Source organism: Aythya marila, assembly GCF_965140915.1.
Source record: "Aythya marila genome assembly, chromosome: 18".
Lineage (NCBI taxonomy): Eukaryota > Metazoa > Chordata > Aves > Anseriformes > Anatidae > Aythya > Aythya marila.
The window spans coordinates 907,371-923,960 of record NC_139059.1 but is presented as its reverse complement, the minus strand read 5'-3'; the positions used below and the strand labels follow the sequence as shown (position 1 = coordinate 923,960).

Sequence of the window (16,590 nt, the reverse complement as noted above, 5' to 3'; positions counted from 1 at the left end):
AGAAAAGAAAAAAAAAATAGATTAATTTGATAGATGACAAGATCTTCTTGTCTTAGAATTACAGGCTGATAGGAGGGCCCTGCACATCACCAGTTCTTTATACCTCTGTGATAAAGAAGCGCAGAGTGCAGGCTTAGCAGCCCTTTGCAACTAGAAATTTGCAAACTGACCAGAGCCCATAAATATCAAATGTATCTGGACTTTATCAGATCTCTGAATAAGCCTCACAAATATCCTTTTTTTTTTTTTTAAAAAAAAAAAAAAAAGGATATTTGTGAGGCTTTTTTTTTTAAAAAAAAAAAAAAAAAAGACATGCTGCAGGTCAGCAGGGATCAGTCTCCATTTGAATTCCTAATTTTTCAAGTTTTGATGGAAATCAGAATGAGTTGATTTTTTCAAATATAGCACTGCCAAGCAGGTGGTGGCATCTGCTCTCTGATAATGCAAATCTTCAGGACAGTGGTCATGGGCTCTCTTTGATCATTTGCAGCTTTATGCTTTAATCAAAGCTACTCACCTTATTTCAGTCTCCATAGGGCAAGAACCAGACAGAGACATGAATAATCTTCCATTTATACCTCCATAAAAAAATAGTTATTAGAAGTGATGCCTTTCCCTGGGCTTCTTTCATTTCACTCCATAGTCTAGTGTCAGGTCCTGGTTTCCCTCATTCTGGAGAAAATTCTGCAGCTTTTACTCAGACAAAATATTTCTCAGCTTCGATAGACCATGGCATGCCCCACACCGCTAGAGTGCATAATCTAGGCTACCTACGTGCTTATCCTGCTGGGCTACGCGTGGGCTTTCTTAATGTCCTGATTTATTTATTTATAATGTTTAGCTTATACTTCTACAGTATCATAGGCTCTTAAGACCTCCAGCGATCGAGTCTGCTTACCTTCTCCAGCTATGTGCTCGACAGCTATTTTCCAACTTAAAGTGGGTTCTTCGTTCCTACCTTTAGTAGACAGAGAGAACAATTTATCCTCTTTCACCCTCTCTTATGTATGTGAAAGCTGTTTTCAAGTCATCTCAGCTACTTCTGCAGACTAAATGATTCTTTTAGTCTTCGTTTTTGGATCCCATGTCTAGACCTCTCACCCTGCTGCTCCTCTCTGGACTCTCCCCAGTCATTTCACAGCTTTCCTGAGCTGTTCCCAGGCTGCTCACAGCATTCTGGGCACAGCCTTGTGGGCAGGGGACAATTATGTGTGTGTTTTATTGCCTGCCTACCTACACGCCCCAGTAGGGTCGTAGCTCTTTTTGAATCTGGATGGCATTGTTGACTCATTTTCAGTGGGTGATCCTCAGTAATCCACAGATTCGTTGTCACCATTTTCCTGTAGGTACTGTAACCTCTTCTCTCTTCTGCACCATTCATTAGTGTCACCACACATTGTGTGAGGAACATTGCGTTTTCCCGTAACGAAGCAAAACAAGATATTTTTGGGTGTTTCCAGTTTGTCCAGACCTTTCTTAATTGAAGTCCCATCCTCTGACATGCTTGAGGCATGCTCAGCTCCAGTCTGAAAATCTACTGTACAGCTCCCAGCCGCACAGCCAAGCCAGCCGTGGATGTTACCCAGGCAGGTGTGAGCCCCAGGCAGATCCCTGGAACACCTCACTCCTTCCACAGAGGCAGCAAGGCTCCAAAAACTCGCACCAAGCATCCAGCCTGTCTGGCGATCAAACAGCCAGCTCGCTGGGATTTCAGCTACACTGCATTTGCTTGACCCCTGCATGCCACATGATTTTGGGGGGTGGCCAGGTGGGTGTTTGTATCAGAGCAAGGCATCGAGGCCTCTGCGAGAGCAGACCGAGGTCCAGTCGATAGAGCCTGGCAGTGCAATTCATCAGCACAAGCGCTGGGTGAAGCGAGCTGTGTCCTGAGCTTGGTTGGCTGTATTGACCGGGTCTCTGCCTGCTTAATGAAGGAAAACATGGCTATACTCAGTCTGGAATGCCAATTATGTTTCAGTGCTCTGAAAATACAACTGGGAGTCCCACAGTCAAACATCTGCCTGCCCACAGGCTGAGATTTTCCCTTTGAATTCTTTGTGGCACTTACTTATTGCTTCGCTGGGTCTGCACCCCCCTAAAACACGCACACGCTCACAGGCAAAACCTCACTTGCTGTGCTTCACGCTGGGGTCTCGCTGCATTTCAGATCACTCTGCTTCAGCTCCAGCTTTATCTTCTACAAAACTGAGCCCTGATTTAGCAAATCTGTTCTTGATTAGGGCAGCATAGTAAAACCCTTGTTCCTAGGGAATCTAGGGAATGGAAATGTCATGTCACGTAAGGCACATTAACTGAAGTCCTAAAGACCAAAACGCAGAAGGATTATCTTCCAGAAACACACTTTGACAAATTCTTCCACCTGCCACTCTTTTTAATGATAAATCCTCCTATCTTGGTCCCTGTCAGTGCCCATTGTTTTGCCCTATTCAGCCAGCTACTTCTAATTCCACTCTTGGGTGGGAAGAAAGAAAGATATGTAAAGAAGAACTATTCATAAATACCAAGAGAGATTTTATCTTTAATTTTCATTAGTCACATCCACAGGTCACCAAATGAGTCAAAGTCAGACTCAAAGGTCTGTGCCCTGAGCCAAAGGGCTATCCTTTTTAAGGCTCCAAGAGTAAGAATATGTTTGTGTCCTTATGCGTGAGAAGACATCCCTTCCCCACACGTGGACTCCCAGCCAAGTGTTATTTGTACAGCCATAGCCAGGGTTGTTTTAAGCATTTAGGGGCTAACAACAAGGTTTGTTTTAACACTTTAGTCAGGGAAGCTTTATATCCTGCAGACAGGAGGTAAAATATTTATTAGGAAGAATATCTATTTTTAACTAAGCATGATTTCATTTCTATTATTTATGCATGTGCAGCACATAGACTTCCCCGCTTCCCTCCGTGCAGGAAATGTGAGTCGGAGACTTGAGGCTGGGAGTGGGAATTGGAGCCTGGGGAGGACGGGATCAGGAGGCAGGTGAGAAGGGGGTGGTTGCTGTTATGTGCCAAATCAAAAAAAAAAAAAAAATACACATCAAGAAATGATTCATAGGATTGACCCTCAGTCTTGTAAAAGAATCCCAGTGACCTCCCTCTGCGAGGAAGAGAACCGGGGGTATATTCCTACCACAGGCATGCTTTTCCTCACTTGCTTCTCTGGATACACATGCACACGGGCAGAGAAATGCCCCAGTGATGTTGGGAACAAGCTGTGGTATCAAACCTGCCAGATTCGGGGTCACAGAGTGCCCTCCTGCCTTCCTGCCAAAGGCCCTGTAGTACAAAGTACCCTCCTGTCACTACTGTTGCTGCAAAGCCTGCTTTCTGAGCAGCTTACCTACAGCACAGGACTCATGGTGGTGTCTCGGGAGAACAGCAAACCTGAAGCTTTCCCCTGCCAAGACAAGAAATGGGTGGAGAAAACAGAGGGCAGAAGAATCCAACCTGGAGCAGAGGAAACCACCGCTAAAAAACAGAGGCAAACTGAGTCTCACCATCTCGTGCTGCTCTCAGCGAGCAAATCCAGCTCCACGCACACAGCCCCGCTCTGCATGGACTCGGTTCCTGCAGCACAGGCACCCCTTCAGCACCGTGAGGACAGATTTCCTTCTGGAAATCCACACTCACAGCCTCTGAGCATCCCAGGGCTGACAGCTGGGAGGCAGCAGCCTTTTCGAGGAGACACAGAGGGGCCCTGGGGAGGGCTGTGGGGTGGTGGCCGCAGAGCTTCACCTGCCGGTCGTTCCCATGTTCCACCCTTCCCTGATGCTGCAGCGATGTGCTGCTGTGGAGACACTCACATGGCCTTGAGATTATGGGAGACAGAAAATGGGCATAAACTGTGTCTTAGTCAGGGGTGCCCCATTAGGAGTGTGATGGGATTCTTCTCTTCCCTTGAAAAGGCCAGAATAAATCCTAGGTCAAAAATCTCTCCTTGCCCTTTTAGTGGAAGAAACGGTTTGCCATCAGGGGAAACTTTTCACCAAGGAAAAGGGGAGAGAGAAGAGGCGATGCAGTGATCATAGCAGAAAATTTGGGAGTTCTCCCTTTTCTCTTTGCCACCGCTAAGCTACAAAAGGACAAGTTTCCTGACGAATTAGTAGCTGTAGAGTTTAGTTAATGAGTGTATTTGACATCCTTGGATACAAGGTAGCGAAGACGTTAGAAGTAATTTGGACTGTGAAGCAATCGCTGCATTTCACCCCAAAGGTGGCTTCAGTTCACTGACAAATGTAAAGATTTCTGCATTCCTGCTTGCACTGTGGAGACTTAAATGACCACTCCAAAGACGGACAAAAATTGGTTGCTTAATGGAGGTGTTTTTCTCATAAAGCCTGAGTGAAGCTGCACTCAATACATTTGGGGATACGATAGATTAGATAGTTTGTGGAATCCGTTAATAGAGTTCTCAGAGCACTTCACTATCCATCTCAATGAAAGGCGTTATATAAATGTAAGCTCATTTGTTATCATTATCTTTCTTTGTCTCTTCACAATCTGGATAATTTGCTAGGTTATCAGGCTATGTGTGTTTAAAAACACATGATAGATGTAACCTCAGCAGACAGTCACTGGTTTTCTCATTCTTAAGAGCAGAAATCTCTCCTTAAACGCTCTGTACCCGCTATAGATCGGTATCAGCTCTGACTCAGCGGCAAAACAAACCCAACACACTAGAAATAGAAGCCAGTGAATTCTGCTGGACCCTTCTGAGCCTGTCAAAAGCATTCAGAGCAGACGTCCCATTTTCCAGGGTACCTTTCAGCACGCGCACCTTCCCACAGAGGGCAGGCTGGGCTCCACGTTCTCCTGAACCAGAACTGAGCCGGCTACTAAGGATTAATGCGGCATTTCACTGGACATTGCTGAGAAGTTCTTGTACCATCTTCTTGAGCTTGGGAATTGGAGAGTTCTTTCGTGGAGCAGCTTTTGGAAATGCCCAGCACAATGATGCAGAGATTGCTTCAGAAGCAGAACCGTGAGGGTCTGGATTTATGATGAGTGAAGAAGAGGCAACAACCAAGAGATTTGGATGAACCAAAACAAACCTGAATGGAACATACAGCCTGGGCTGCCCCATGCAGTGTTAACCACTAATGTCCTTTTAAATGGGGAAATCAAAAAATCTCTTCCTACACCCAAGAAGTGTAACTGTCCATGGAAGCAGCACGCTTCTCTAGTCCTCTTTTTACCATTCCCCTGAAATAAACCATCTGAGAACTTTTCCTTATGCCTAGGATATTTCAGACTCAGCTTCCTGATACAGAGTGACACAACGATCAGCATTTATTTTCTAAGTCCTGGTGGGCTTCATGGCTGATACGTTGGCTGCTGAAATTCCAGCAGGTTTCTAAGAAATAATGCGACCAGACTTATTATAATTAATGGAAACAAGATGAATATATACACGAACTTCTCATTTACACTGGGGAACATCCATACAGCAGGAAAGTAAAGGCTTTTCAACATGGTAAAATAAGCACTACATAAATCTAATGTGTGAATTTATAGTACGCTAATGACTTCCCATTAAGCTGCTGATTGAACAGTCAGGATGTGGCAAGCACGAGAAGCTTACTCCTCTTCCAGAGACCATGCCAAGAGTTTCTGTCCTTGGAAGCAGTGCAGCACAGCTCGCGTATTCTGGGTTCACAGTTTAACTTCTTTTAGATTTCTCATGCAGAAAAGCCCTAAGAAGCGAGGCAACCAGACCCACAGACCACATACAGACAACATTATTACTACGCACCAGCCAAAGCCGGGCACTGCTGCTGTTCTCAAGTTTGGATAACATTCAGCTCTAGAAGCACAGTGCAAAGTACTGTAACAAATGCCAAAAGAAATGTGCACCCCTCCAGGTGTCCTGGAGCCCAGAGTTTTGCAAGACTTTCACCTCCAAAAGATGCTGTTCCTGCTGCCCATCCCGGTGCTGGTTGTAGCCTTCACTGGGCCCCTGCCACGCGCTGCACCTTCAGCTCAAGAAGCGCCAGCTCTGCTTACCAGCCAAAACGTCTCCAGCTCCACTTACTGCCTGGAAGCAGCTTCTGTGTCATTCCAGTTACACTCACTATCTGCTGCTTAAATCTTGGAAGAGGAATCAATAACGTACCCAGCCCTAATGGCATCCTTGCCAGCAGAGAATCTTCAATGTCGTGAGAGCTCCTCTCCCCACTAAAAGCTACATTTTAGGTAAGGGTCACGCCTCACAGCGGGCAAATGCAATGAATTCCTATTGCATTAGAGCATTTTTATCTCTACTGCCCTTACAACCTTGCTGTGTTTTAACCGAACCATCACCGACCAACACAAATTGACTTTGGCACTGGCAGCCAGTTCCCTCGCCCACCACCAAGGGAGTGCCCAGCTTCTCCCGGGGCACGAGCAGGCTGCAGGGCAGAGCTCCCTGCTCCAGGGCTGCTGTGTACCTGTGCCTGCACAGGGACTGGCACGACTCCGACAGGCTGCCCCTCTGCATCCCGTGCACTTGGAAGCCCCTCCAGAGCCATCCTGCTGCCTGTCCATCCGCCCTTCAAATCCCTCCCGAAGGCGCACACGGAGGCATGCCCTGCCTCCACACACATTAACATAATAAAGCAGAAAGCGTGGGAGAAAGAGAGCAGGAGACTGCGAAAAATGATAAATAATCACCGAAAAAAAACTGGGGCACAACAGTGTCTCTGGCTTTTGATGTTTTCCTCTCATCCTGCCCCGCCTTTTCTCCTGTGAAAATGGAGCGCTGCAAGGTGGGACGAAGCCCCGGAGCCACGGGGACACGGGGCTGTTTCTGGATGGCGGCAGCAGTAGGATTACAGCTAAATATTGAAGCTATCAAAGCAGCTTAAGGGATTTAGGAACCCACTCCCCATTATTATCCTCTCGGTAGTGGGAGGGAAGCGATCTTTTGCAGAGACCTCAAGCAAACACCAGGATTGTGCTGGCTTCTGAAACACCCCGTGATGGTTAGGAATTTCTCCTCCTTTTATGGACAGAGAAAAAAAAAATCACCAGTGTGGTTTCTTATGAGAAACGGAGTCACGGTTTGTCCCTGCCGGCAGCCCCACGCCCCCCAGGCAGCAGCAGCAGGGCCAGAGCCCACCGGGGCCAGGAGCTCCACGTGTGGCCAAGGAGCTGCATCCATCACCCGCTGCCACCTGCAGCAGGTAAATCCCAGAAAGCCAGAAATGACTTGAGGGATGGTCTTGGAGGACAAGGTGGTGGCTCTTCTGATGCGTGTGCGTATGCGCGGGTAGGGCTGGAAATTACTGTACAAATCAATTCCGAAACTGAGAGGCGGATGTGGGATGTTTTAAACCTGCCTCCATTCAAATCTGCTGCTGAAGAGTCACAACAAAACTTCATTAACAAAACATGATACTGGGCCCTGGTCCTCCTCCCGTCCCCCAGTTCCTGCAGCAGGACAGCTCCGCTGACGGGAAAGAGATTTTTAATTTGCGTAAGGCGGTGGAGAAGGCTGGCTGTGATCTCTACAAAGGCATCAGCATCCTCTCCTTAGGGACTCCCGGGCTCACAGCTAATTCCCCGGCAGCCTGCACAAGAGGCAGACCAGCTCCTGTCCTACAGCCCCGGGGCCCAGCACGCCTTTCTGACTGCTCCTCGGGAGTTACCACCTCCTCCCCAGACAAACCAGACCCCAGATCGGTAAATGGGGTGCCGTGAGAGTGGAGAACCTGGGAACCTGGCCCCTTTTTGTCTCATTTGTGGCTGCTAACCAGAGGCACAGGTTAATGCTCAGCTTTGCTCTCCAAAGAAGCCTCTCGCAGCTGGCAGGAGCCCAGCAGGAGCCCGGTATTGGCAGGCGCCAAGTGTGAGCTGCGCTCCTCTTCCAGCCCATCGCGTCCTGCGCAGGGAGCAGCACCCGGAATCCGAGCCCCTTCTGCAGCTCTCCCTGCGATTTTGGCTAATGCAAGATCAGTCCTCAAGCAGCCAAAATGGTTTCTCTGCTACACTTTTAAGGGAATGCTGCAGTTTTAAACCACAAATTAAATTTTTAATGAAACTTCATAACTGTTGTACCCAAATGTAATGTAATATTGATAGGAGCTGTGCATCCAGCTAGCATGAGATTGCCCTAGAAAGCTTTTTAGGATGTTATGCAATATATAGCTAAATTAATTATTTGCAATGAAAGGACCTATGTCCCTATAGCATCACTGAGACATACCAGTACGGAGAACACACTTTTCATTCTCACTGGCTGCAAATGTCAGGCAGTTTAGAAGGAAACTGACTTTTGAGATGGGAAGAACAAAAGAAAGGGAAGGAAAAAAGGGGAGAGATCGAATGTGTGAGTGAGAGAGGGAGAGAAACAGAGAGGGAGAGATCTGCAAAGAAAGACTGCAGCAAAATGCAGCAAATTTCAGAACTCCAGTCCAAAGTGTTTGCCTGCTACAGGAGGGAATACTCTGCCTTACAAACAGTGCGTTTGCACTAGCTGCACACCATGCTCAGGCTGTTCTAATGAGATCTGTAAATTTTTGAAGGCATTAGAAAAAGCAAAAATTTTGCATATATTCTCCAGACCTAACCCCAGAGCAGCTCAGAGGTGTGTGCTCATTTCAGGCGTCTCGTCTGGCTGCACAAGGCGAAGGGCTTTGGGAAGCACCCTGCTCCCGCGGCACCCACGCGGACAGCGGTGCTGCCGTGTGACCAGAGGTCCTGTCCTTGCTGTGCCCCCCCAAAAAAAAAACAAGCCCTGGTATTAAAAACCAGCCTCATTCCACTGCCGTGTCCTGCCCTAAGCACGCTGGGGTTGGGGGTGCAGCCAGGAGTGGGGCTGCAGGGGGTAGCTCCCGGGGGCCCCAGAGGCACAGCCAGCGGCTTGGCTGCCCAGCAGCCGCAGGCACGAACGGGAGGAGCTGGGTTTCTCGCTCAGTGAAGTCTTCCCATTACTGTTTCCCATCGCAAAGCTGTCTCCATCCCATAATGGATCATATTGCTCCCACTGCACAGCGGAGACTTAACTGCGGAATCAGCATTCCCCACAGGAGAATGGTTTGTGTACAGCAGGCTTCAAAACAGGAGAAAGCTTCCACTCCCTGCTCCCCAGGGCTCCGGCTCCTGGGATTAAAGAGATTTGTCCACTTTAAAAATGTCCTTTACGCATTTGTAGCTCTGCCGTGCTTACACAAAGGTTAGCTTTGGACAGATTGAATATTTACGTACTGCACCTCTGCACTGGACAACTGGCCAAGGGCACCGGAGAGCCAGGGCTCCTGGTCCCTGGGGGGAGCACCCTGGGCCACCCAAAATTATACGTGTCCATCATGAATACAAATGCGCCTGCTGGCTCCTGTTCAGAACTAAATCATCTCCAAGGGTCCCTGATAGCTGCGCTCAGCTCTTTTCATCTACAGAGCAATAAATCAGCCGGCTACAGAGAACGCTTTGGAAGAGGCGAGAAAGGAGTTAAAAATAATAGGGGCTCCATTATTCCATTATACCCATACAGCTCCTAAATCTGCAAAAGCAATAACAGATCCTACTGCATGATTCAGTGATTCTGGAAAAGCTGAAATCTCGATCATATTTTCTCGTTCTTTCTTCACATTAGGAGGCACGGGGGTTATTTTGCTTATCTATTATAGTGCAGCTTTGTTGTTTTTTCCTATCTAGGTATTTATACGGTCTCCATCACCATAGTATCGGAGTGTTTATTTTACTGCACCTGTCACCTTGGTCTCATCTCAGCATAATGTACTGTGGATGACAAAAGATTCCCACTTAAATTGGTTCAGTGACACGAGCAGCTTTGTCAATACCATGCAGATGTTAACAGCAGTGGGTACCAATTCAGCTGCCTCTAAGACCAGTTTACACTGGTGTAATCGCATTGCCTGCAGTAACATTATTTTTAGTTTGCATTCCTGCCTGTGGCAGAAGAATTAGACCTGCAGTCTTTTCAGCCTTTTCCACAGCATACCCTATTCCAAGGAAAAAAAAAAAAAAAAGAAAGAAAACAGCACAGAAAGGGAGAGCGGCCCAGAAAACCTCCCCTGCCTGTCCCCCTCCTTCACTCGCCTCTGCTCCAGTCTTGTTGCAGCCAAATGCTGTATGGCGCAGAGAGCAAAGAAGAGGAAAAGTAACCAGTGCAATAAAGGCAGAAGTGAAGAACCCGGGGGGAAATGCAGACTTCTCCCCAGCAGGTCCTGAATCAAAGCACACAGCACCAGAGGTGAGCTCCTCCCGGGCTTTACGGCCCTGAACTGCTGAGCAGAGGCAGGACCAGGTCACAAGCAGAAGCCTCAGGAAGGACAACGAGGCTCTGGGACCCCACGGTCCACAAAGCCATGAAAGCATTGAGACAGTTTTGACAATGAAAGTGCCCCAGGAGCCCAGTGCAGCCACTGCAGAACCGCTGGCACCTTCCCAGGCTTCGTGGCCACTTTGTCCCAGTGCTGCACCCAGTTCCGCGGGCTGGGCATCACTTATCGTGCCCAACCGAGGCAGAGGAGGGGATTTGACAGCTTTGCCATATGCTTTCCTCTGTGCCCAGCAGCCTCAAGCCTCTGGGTTTGGCCATGAAACGCTGCTTTAGCTGTAACCTGCAGAGTTCTGCTGGAGGAGGAGCGCACCTCCCCAGGGCGGCTGAGAAAGCCTGCGAGAAGGAAGCGAAGGAAGCGCTGTGTGCCACGGTGGTGTGTCATAAAACTCTCGGGGCTAGGTAAACGCCTGCAACAGAAAAGGCACCAAACTGAGTCACCGGGCTGCAAACGGTGTGTGCCAGCTCCTGGGGAGCGCTCATCAGGTCTGAGCTCCAGGGTGAAGAGGGGAAGGGGACACAGAGGGGCTCCACTGCAGCTCCACAGCCAGACCTTGTGTTCTACCGACCCACCTCGCTAGTAAATAAACTGCTTCACTTTTCGCAGGAGAACTTGGCGTTATGTAAATACTCCAGCCACACGGGCTGCTGCAGTGCAGAGCGTTGGGGCAGGCGGCGAGCTGGGCCGGGAGGTCCGAGGTCACGGCTGGTGGAGCAGCAGCACGCCGCCCCAGCACCTGCAACACCGCAGAGTGGGGACACGGCTAAAACCAGCGGGGGGGACAGGGCCGGGGGCTGGGGCTGGGGGGCCCCGCAGCTCTCAGCGTTCCCGGCCCCCCCCCGGCTCCAAGGGGCGAACCTCGAGCCGACGAGGGCCGTGCGCTGGAGGTGAGGAAGGCGGCGGTCCTGGTGGCAGCTGCGAGGACGGATCCAAACGGCACCTGCGGAGGATTTTTTCCTGCTTAAAACGAAGAGAAGCGAGCGCCTTCCCTCGCCCACAGGTCCCAGACCCACAGCAGCGCCACGACTCCAGCCCAGGACCGGGGGGGTCGCAGCGCCCCGACCTCCCCCGGCGCCCTTCTGCCCCCCGAGCCCCCAGCACCGGGCACCGGGAGGGGGGGGGGAAGGCGGCGAGGGGCCGCTTCGCCGAGCCGCGAGCAGCGGGGCCGGGGCCGCGCCGCTCCCCACGGCGGCCCCGAGGTCCGCGCCCCCCCCGCGCCTCCTCGCCACGGCCACGGCGAGCCCGCGGGGCCCCCCCGGCGGCGGCCCGGGGAAGCGCCGCTCCGGGCAGCCCCGACCCCGGGCGCGCTGCTCGCGGGGACGGGCGGCAACCGGGGACCCCCGGGCGGCAACCGGGCACCCCCGGACCAAAGCCGGGCACCCCCGCAACACGGGCGGGCGCCCACGGCCGCGCACCCACGGCCCGGGAGCCCCCCGTACGCCCCCCGCCGCACCCCCGCAGGTGCCCGCTGCGGCTCCTCCGTGCGCCCCCGCTCCGCTCTGGCCCCCGCACGCTGCCGCTGCCTCTCACACTCGCTCACACTCACACTCACGCTCAGTGCCACACTCACACGCTCCCACTCCCTCACGCCCACCCCCGCGGGACCCCCCCCTCGCCGCGCGGCCGGGATTCCACGCGTCCTGACGTCAGGGCGCGCGGCCCCGCCCGGGCGCTATAAGAGGGGCCGCGTGCCGCAGTGGGCCCGGCGGAGAGCGGCGGAGCCGGCCCCGCACCAGCCCCGCACCCGGCCCCGCCATGGCCGCGGCGCTGCCCGCAGGGGTCCCGCTGCTGCTGGCGCTGCTGCTGGCGCCCCGCGGCCGGGCGCAGAGCTTCGGGCAGACCCGCTTCGTCTGCACCTCGGTGCCGCTGGACGGGGACGTGTGCGCCGCCACCGCGCCGGGCGCCGGTTCGGCCGAGGAGCTGAAGAGCACGGTGCTGCAGCTGCGGGAGACGGTGCTGCAGCAGAAGGAGACCATCATGAACCAGAAGGAGACGATCCGCGAGCTGACGGCCAAGCTGGGCAGGTGCGAGAGCCAGAGCGTGCTGGACGCGCTGCCCGGCGAGCCCAAGGGCGGCGGGGCCGGCAGGAGGCAGCCCGGCTTCAACAAGAACACCATGGGGGACCTGTCCCGGGCGCCGGCCGCGGAGACCCTGAGCCAGCTGGGGCAGACCCTGCAGTCCCTCAAGACCCGCCTGGAGAACCTGGAGGTACGCGGCCCGGCCCGGCTCGGCTCGTCCCCGTCCCGCCGGCGGCCCCCGGAGCGCGGAGCCGGGCGGTAAGTGCGGCGGTAACGGCCCCGCTCCCCTGTTCGCTCCTTGCAGCAGTTCAGCAGGATGAACTCCTCCGGCCAGACCACCAACCTGAAGGACATACTGCAGAACAAAATCGACGACCTGGAGAAGCAGGTCCTGTCCCGGGTGAACAGCCTGGAGGAAGGCAAGTTCAACCCCAAGAACGAGTCCGAGGAACGGGGCAAGATCGAGAGCACCCTCACATCGCTGCACCAGCGCATCAGCGACCTGGAGAAAGGTACCGGCTGCTCCTCCGCCCCGAGCCCCCGGCCGCTGCCCGCGGGACCCCCCCCCGGTGCCCACCCGGTGCCCACCCGGTGCCCGGCGGCAGGAGACGGGGGCGCTGCGGGCGCTGCCGTGCCGGGGATTATGGCCCGAGCGGAGCCGTGCCGGAGGGATTTGCTCCTTGCTGCTGTCTCAAGGCCCGTTGCATAACGGGGTGGGGAGGGGGGCAGATTTTTCCCCACTCCCTCAGCGGGTAGCGGGGGGTCCCAGCACGCCTCCGCCCCGCAGGCCAGAAGGACAACCGGCCCCCGGACAGGTTCCAGCTCACCTTCCCGCTGCGCACCAACTACATGTACGCCAAGGTGAAGAAGAGCCTGCCCGAGATGTACGCCTTCAGCGTCTGCATGTGGATCAAATCCAGCGCCTCCCCCGGCATGGGCACCCCCTTCTCCTACGCCGTGCCCGGGCAGGCCAACGAGCTGGTGCTCATCGAGTGGGGCAACAACCCCATGGAGATCCTCATCAATGACAAGGTACGGCACCGGGGGGCTGGCTAGGAGGGGAGGGGGAGGCTGGCATCGCGGGGAGGGGGGACCGCCACCACCCTGACCCCCACCCCTAGGTGGCCAAGCTGCCCTTTGTCATCAACGACGGCAAGTGGCACCACATCTGCGTCACCTGGACCACGCGGGACGGCGTGTGGGAGGCCTACCAGGACGGTACGCAGACGGGCAGCGGCGAGAACCTGGCTCCCTACCACCCCATCAAGCCCCAGGGCGTCCTGGTGCTGGGCCAGGAGCAGGTAAGGGCCCGGCGGAGGGGTGGGCGCGGGGCTCTGAGCCCTGCCGGGTACCCCCCCCCCCCACCCCCCTCTCCTCCAGCCCTGACAGCCGCCACCCCCGCAGGACACGCTGGGCGGCGGGTTCGACGCCACGCAGGCCTTCGTGGGGGAGCTGGCCCACTTCAACGTGTGGGACCGTAAGCTGAGCCCCGGCGAGGTGTACGGCCTGGCCACCTGCAGCAGCAAGGCTCTCTCGGGAAACGTCATCGCCTGGGCCGAGGCCAACATCGACATCTACGGCGGGGCCACCAAGTGGACTTTCGAGGCCTGCCGCCAGCTCAACTAGGGCCACGGACAAGCGAGAGAAGCCTCCTCATTGGGTTCTTTTATTTATTTTTGTTTTCCTCCTTTTTTTTTTGTTTTTTGTTTTTTTTTCTTCTTTTTTTTTTTGCGCAAAAACAACTGAGAACGAAGCCACGGGGCTGCCCGCCCCCGGAGCCCCACGACCGTCTGGTTTCTGTCTTGCCAACGTCCTTCAACGCCTGCGTGCCTTGGCCTGGCGCGGCTGCGCCCCGTCCTGCCCCTCATGTCCCCCCCACCCTGGATCCGGCTCCCCGCTTCGCCCGGCCCCGCTCCAGCCCCGGGCATCATCGCCTTAAAGGCTGCGGCGGAGCGGGGCTCCTCTCCCTGCAGCCCCCCGGGGGGGGCAGCACTCCGGAGCCGGTGGAGGACAGCAAAACCCCCCAACCCGCTCGTGCTCCCCCCCAGGGCCCCTCACCACCCCTGGAGCTGGGGCTCTGAGGTGGCGAGGACCCCCCCCCATTTTCCTTCCAGCCCCGGGAAGGGCAGAACCTGTGCCCCCCCCCCGGCTGTCACCGCTCCCCCAGCACCACAGCCATAGCCCCGGGCTGCGGGGGGCAGGAGCGGGGCCCTCCCAGCCCCCTTGCTCCCCGACCTGCCTCACTCAGGTACGTGCTCCCGGCCGCTGCCTGCAGCCCCCAAGGCCTCCTCCGCGCCGTAGCTGGTGAAAAAATAGCCTTTACCGTCCCCGGGAAGGTTAGCTACCACTGAGAAGTCTGAAGCCTTTCTGCTTTTGATAATACAATATATTGTTTCTCTTACTGTAAAAGGAAGTTTATTACCAATAATAATAATAATAAAAAAGGTATTTTTATGAAGAAAAAAAAAAAAAGATTATAGAATTAAGCAGTGCTCCCTGAGAAAAAGTACTTTGAGATTCTGCAGGAAAAAAAAAAAAAAAAGAGATAAAGAAGCGTATTTTGAAATAAATGCATTTTGTATGGTTTCCTTTTCTAAACTCCTGGTTTGTACTACAGATCGCAGAAATCACCCCGCAGCCCCCCCTGCTCAGCCCCCCCAGGGGCAGCGGGGGACGAGGCCGAGAATTCCCACAGGGCTCCGGAGCCGCCCCGACCACCTCCAGCGATGGCAAAATCGGCGACGCGGACGGGGCCGAGGCTGACGCTGGTGAGGAGCACAGGGCAGCGACACGCACACCAGATCGAGTTCCCTTGGTACGAACTGCGGCTCAGGGCAGCGTCTTTTAACTGTGCTCTTTTTAAAAAAAAAAAAAACATCTCGAGTTAATTTGAGTTGCTCTCAAGAACCTGTTCCCGTCAGCAACGCGCCAAGCACAACCTGCTGAGAACGAGACCGCCGAAAGGGTTGAAGCTCGGGTCCCGCTCGCGTCTGATCTGCCAAAAAAAAAAAGGGTGTGATACCAACGCAGTGTACATAGTGTATAGTAGGGGAGAGAGTAAGTGTATCTCAATCTGTCGTTATTTTGCTAACCAAAGCTGTAAAATTTCCTATTACTTGCTATTGTCTCCTTTGGATTTTGAATGGGTTACGATATACTACGCATCCAGTCCGCATCAGCAGTTCTGACAATGCACTGTTTCTACTGATACTCATGCTTTTTCCATTTTATTGCCGAGATGACATGAATTGTTGACTTTATTTTTACACAATAAAGAGTGAAGAAAGACAGTGGGCTCTCTGAGGTGCTCTGTCAGCTGCCTGGGCAGCCCCTGCTCGGCCCCCCTGGGCAGGTCCCCTCTCTCTGCAGGGAAGACTTTTGGTGTACGCAGGGATTTCTGCCTGCTCTGGAGCCGAGCCGTGCCTGGGGGGCTGCCTGCACCACCTGCAGCTCCACAGCTCATCCTTCCCTGCTGTGTGCAGCACCAGCAAGCACAGCAGTGTTTTTTTCTTTTTTTTCCTCATTGCTGGAAGACTCGGGCTGGAAGCCAAAGTTCCTCAGGCTCTCCGTGAAGGCGACACCCGTGTCCTGCAGCGAGTGCTCCTGAGTGCCAGTGACCCTAGCCCCAGGGGGACCCTACAAGGCACATGGGGTGCAGGGTGATGCTGGGGCACAGCCCCACAGCGGCTGCCCCCGTGCCACTGAGGCTGGGATGTGGCTGTGTGGGGCAGGCGGCATTATTTCCTGCTATTGCTGCCCATTCCCACTTGTTGCACACCCGCTGCACAACAGGCTTGCCAGATGAGTTGCTTTTAGCACCGAAGATACAAGTAGGAAGGCTGCGGCGTGCTCCTAATAACCAGGCAGGAACAATTCCCCCCGCAGCCCATTGCAGATGGAAGGGGAGATGGATGGTGCTGCAGCCCCGGGCACCGGCAGCCCCTGGGGACACCGGCGCTCCCTTCCTTGCCCCGTAAGAGCAAGGAGGAGGTGGCACAGCCCCAGGGGCTGCAGCTGGCTGGAGAGTGGAGCTGTAACCACAGGAACAGATCCGTCAGCGAGGGGGAAGCGTCCCAGCATCACATCCCGACGTGCTGACAGTCGCCACGTGGAAGGGATGGGGAAGGCAGTGAGCCAGGACCCAGGCATGGATGCGGGGCTCGAGGGGCCAGGGGGATGCCACGGTCCCAGCTCCATGGGGCTGGTGAGGGCACAGCTGTGGTGAGAATCCTGCAGGCTTTTGGGCTGCATCTGCACAAGTGATGGCTGCAGGCATTG

General features: G+C 54.1%; 1 protein-coding gene across 2 annotated transcripts; it reads left to right on the top strand.

The window, feature by feature from the left end:
* The first annotated feature begins 12,028 nt into the window (after positions 1-12,028).
* On the top strand, positions 12,029-15,589 carry NPTX1 (neuronal pentraxin 1). 2 transcript variants are annotated; one of them, XM_082775263.1, is made up of 5 exons: positions 12,029-12,502; positions 12,620-12,824; positions 13,100-13,344; positions 13,434-13,613; positions 13,717-15,589. In XM_082775263.1, exons 1-5 carry the CDS (start codon positions 12,050-12,052, stop codon positions 13,936-13,938), a joined length of 1,305 nt encoding a protein of 434 aa, XP_082631389.1. In that variant the 5' UTR covers positions 12,029-12,049; the 3' UTR covers positions 13,939-15,589. The 2 variants fall into 2 exon arrangements, with proteins under 2 accessions (XP_082631389.1, XP_082631388.1); XM_082775262.1 differs by having other exon boundaries at positions 12,617-12,824.
* Positions 15,590-16,590: the final 1,001 nt, after the last annotated feature.

What these genes read in the sequence shown, in the direction of transcription:
- NPTX1 (XM_082775262.1), top strand. Translation starts at nt 12,050, where the DNA reads ATGGCCGCGGCGCTGCCCGCAGGGGTCCCGCTGCTGCTGGCGCTGCTG. An exon ending in CCCGCCTGGAGAACCTGGAG is followed by an intron (nt 12,503 to 12,616) that starts GTACGCGGCCCG and finishes CGCTCCTTGCAG; the next exon opens with CAGTTCAGCAGGATGAACTC. An exon ending in CATCAGCGACCTGGAGAAAG is followed by an intron (nt 12,825 to 13,099) that starts GTACCGGCTGCT and finishes TCCGCCCCGCAG; the next exon opens with GCCAGAAGGACAACCGGCCC.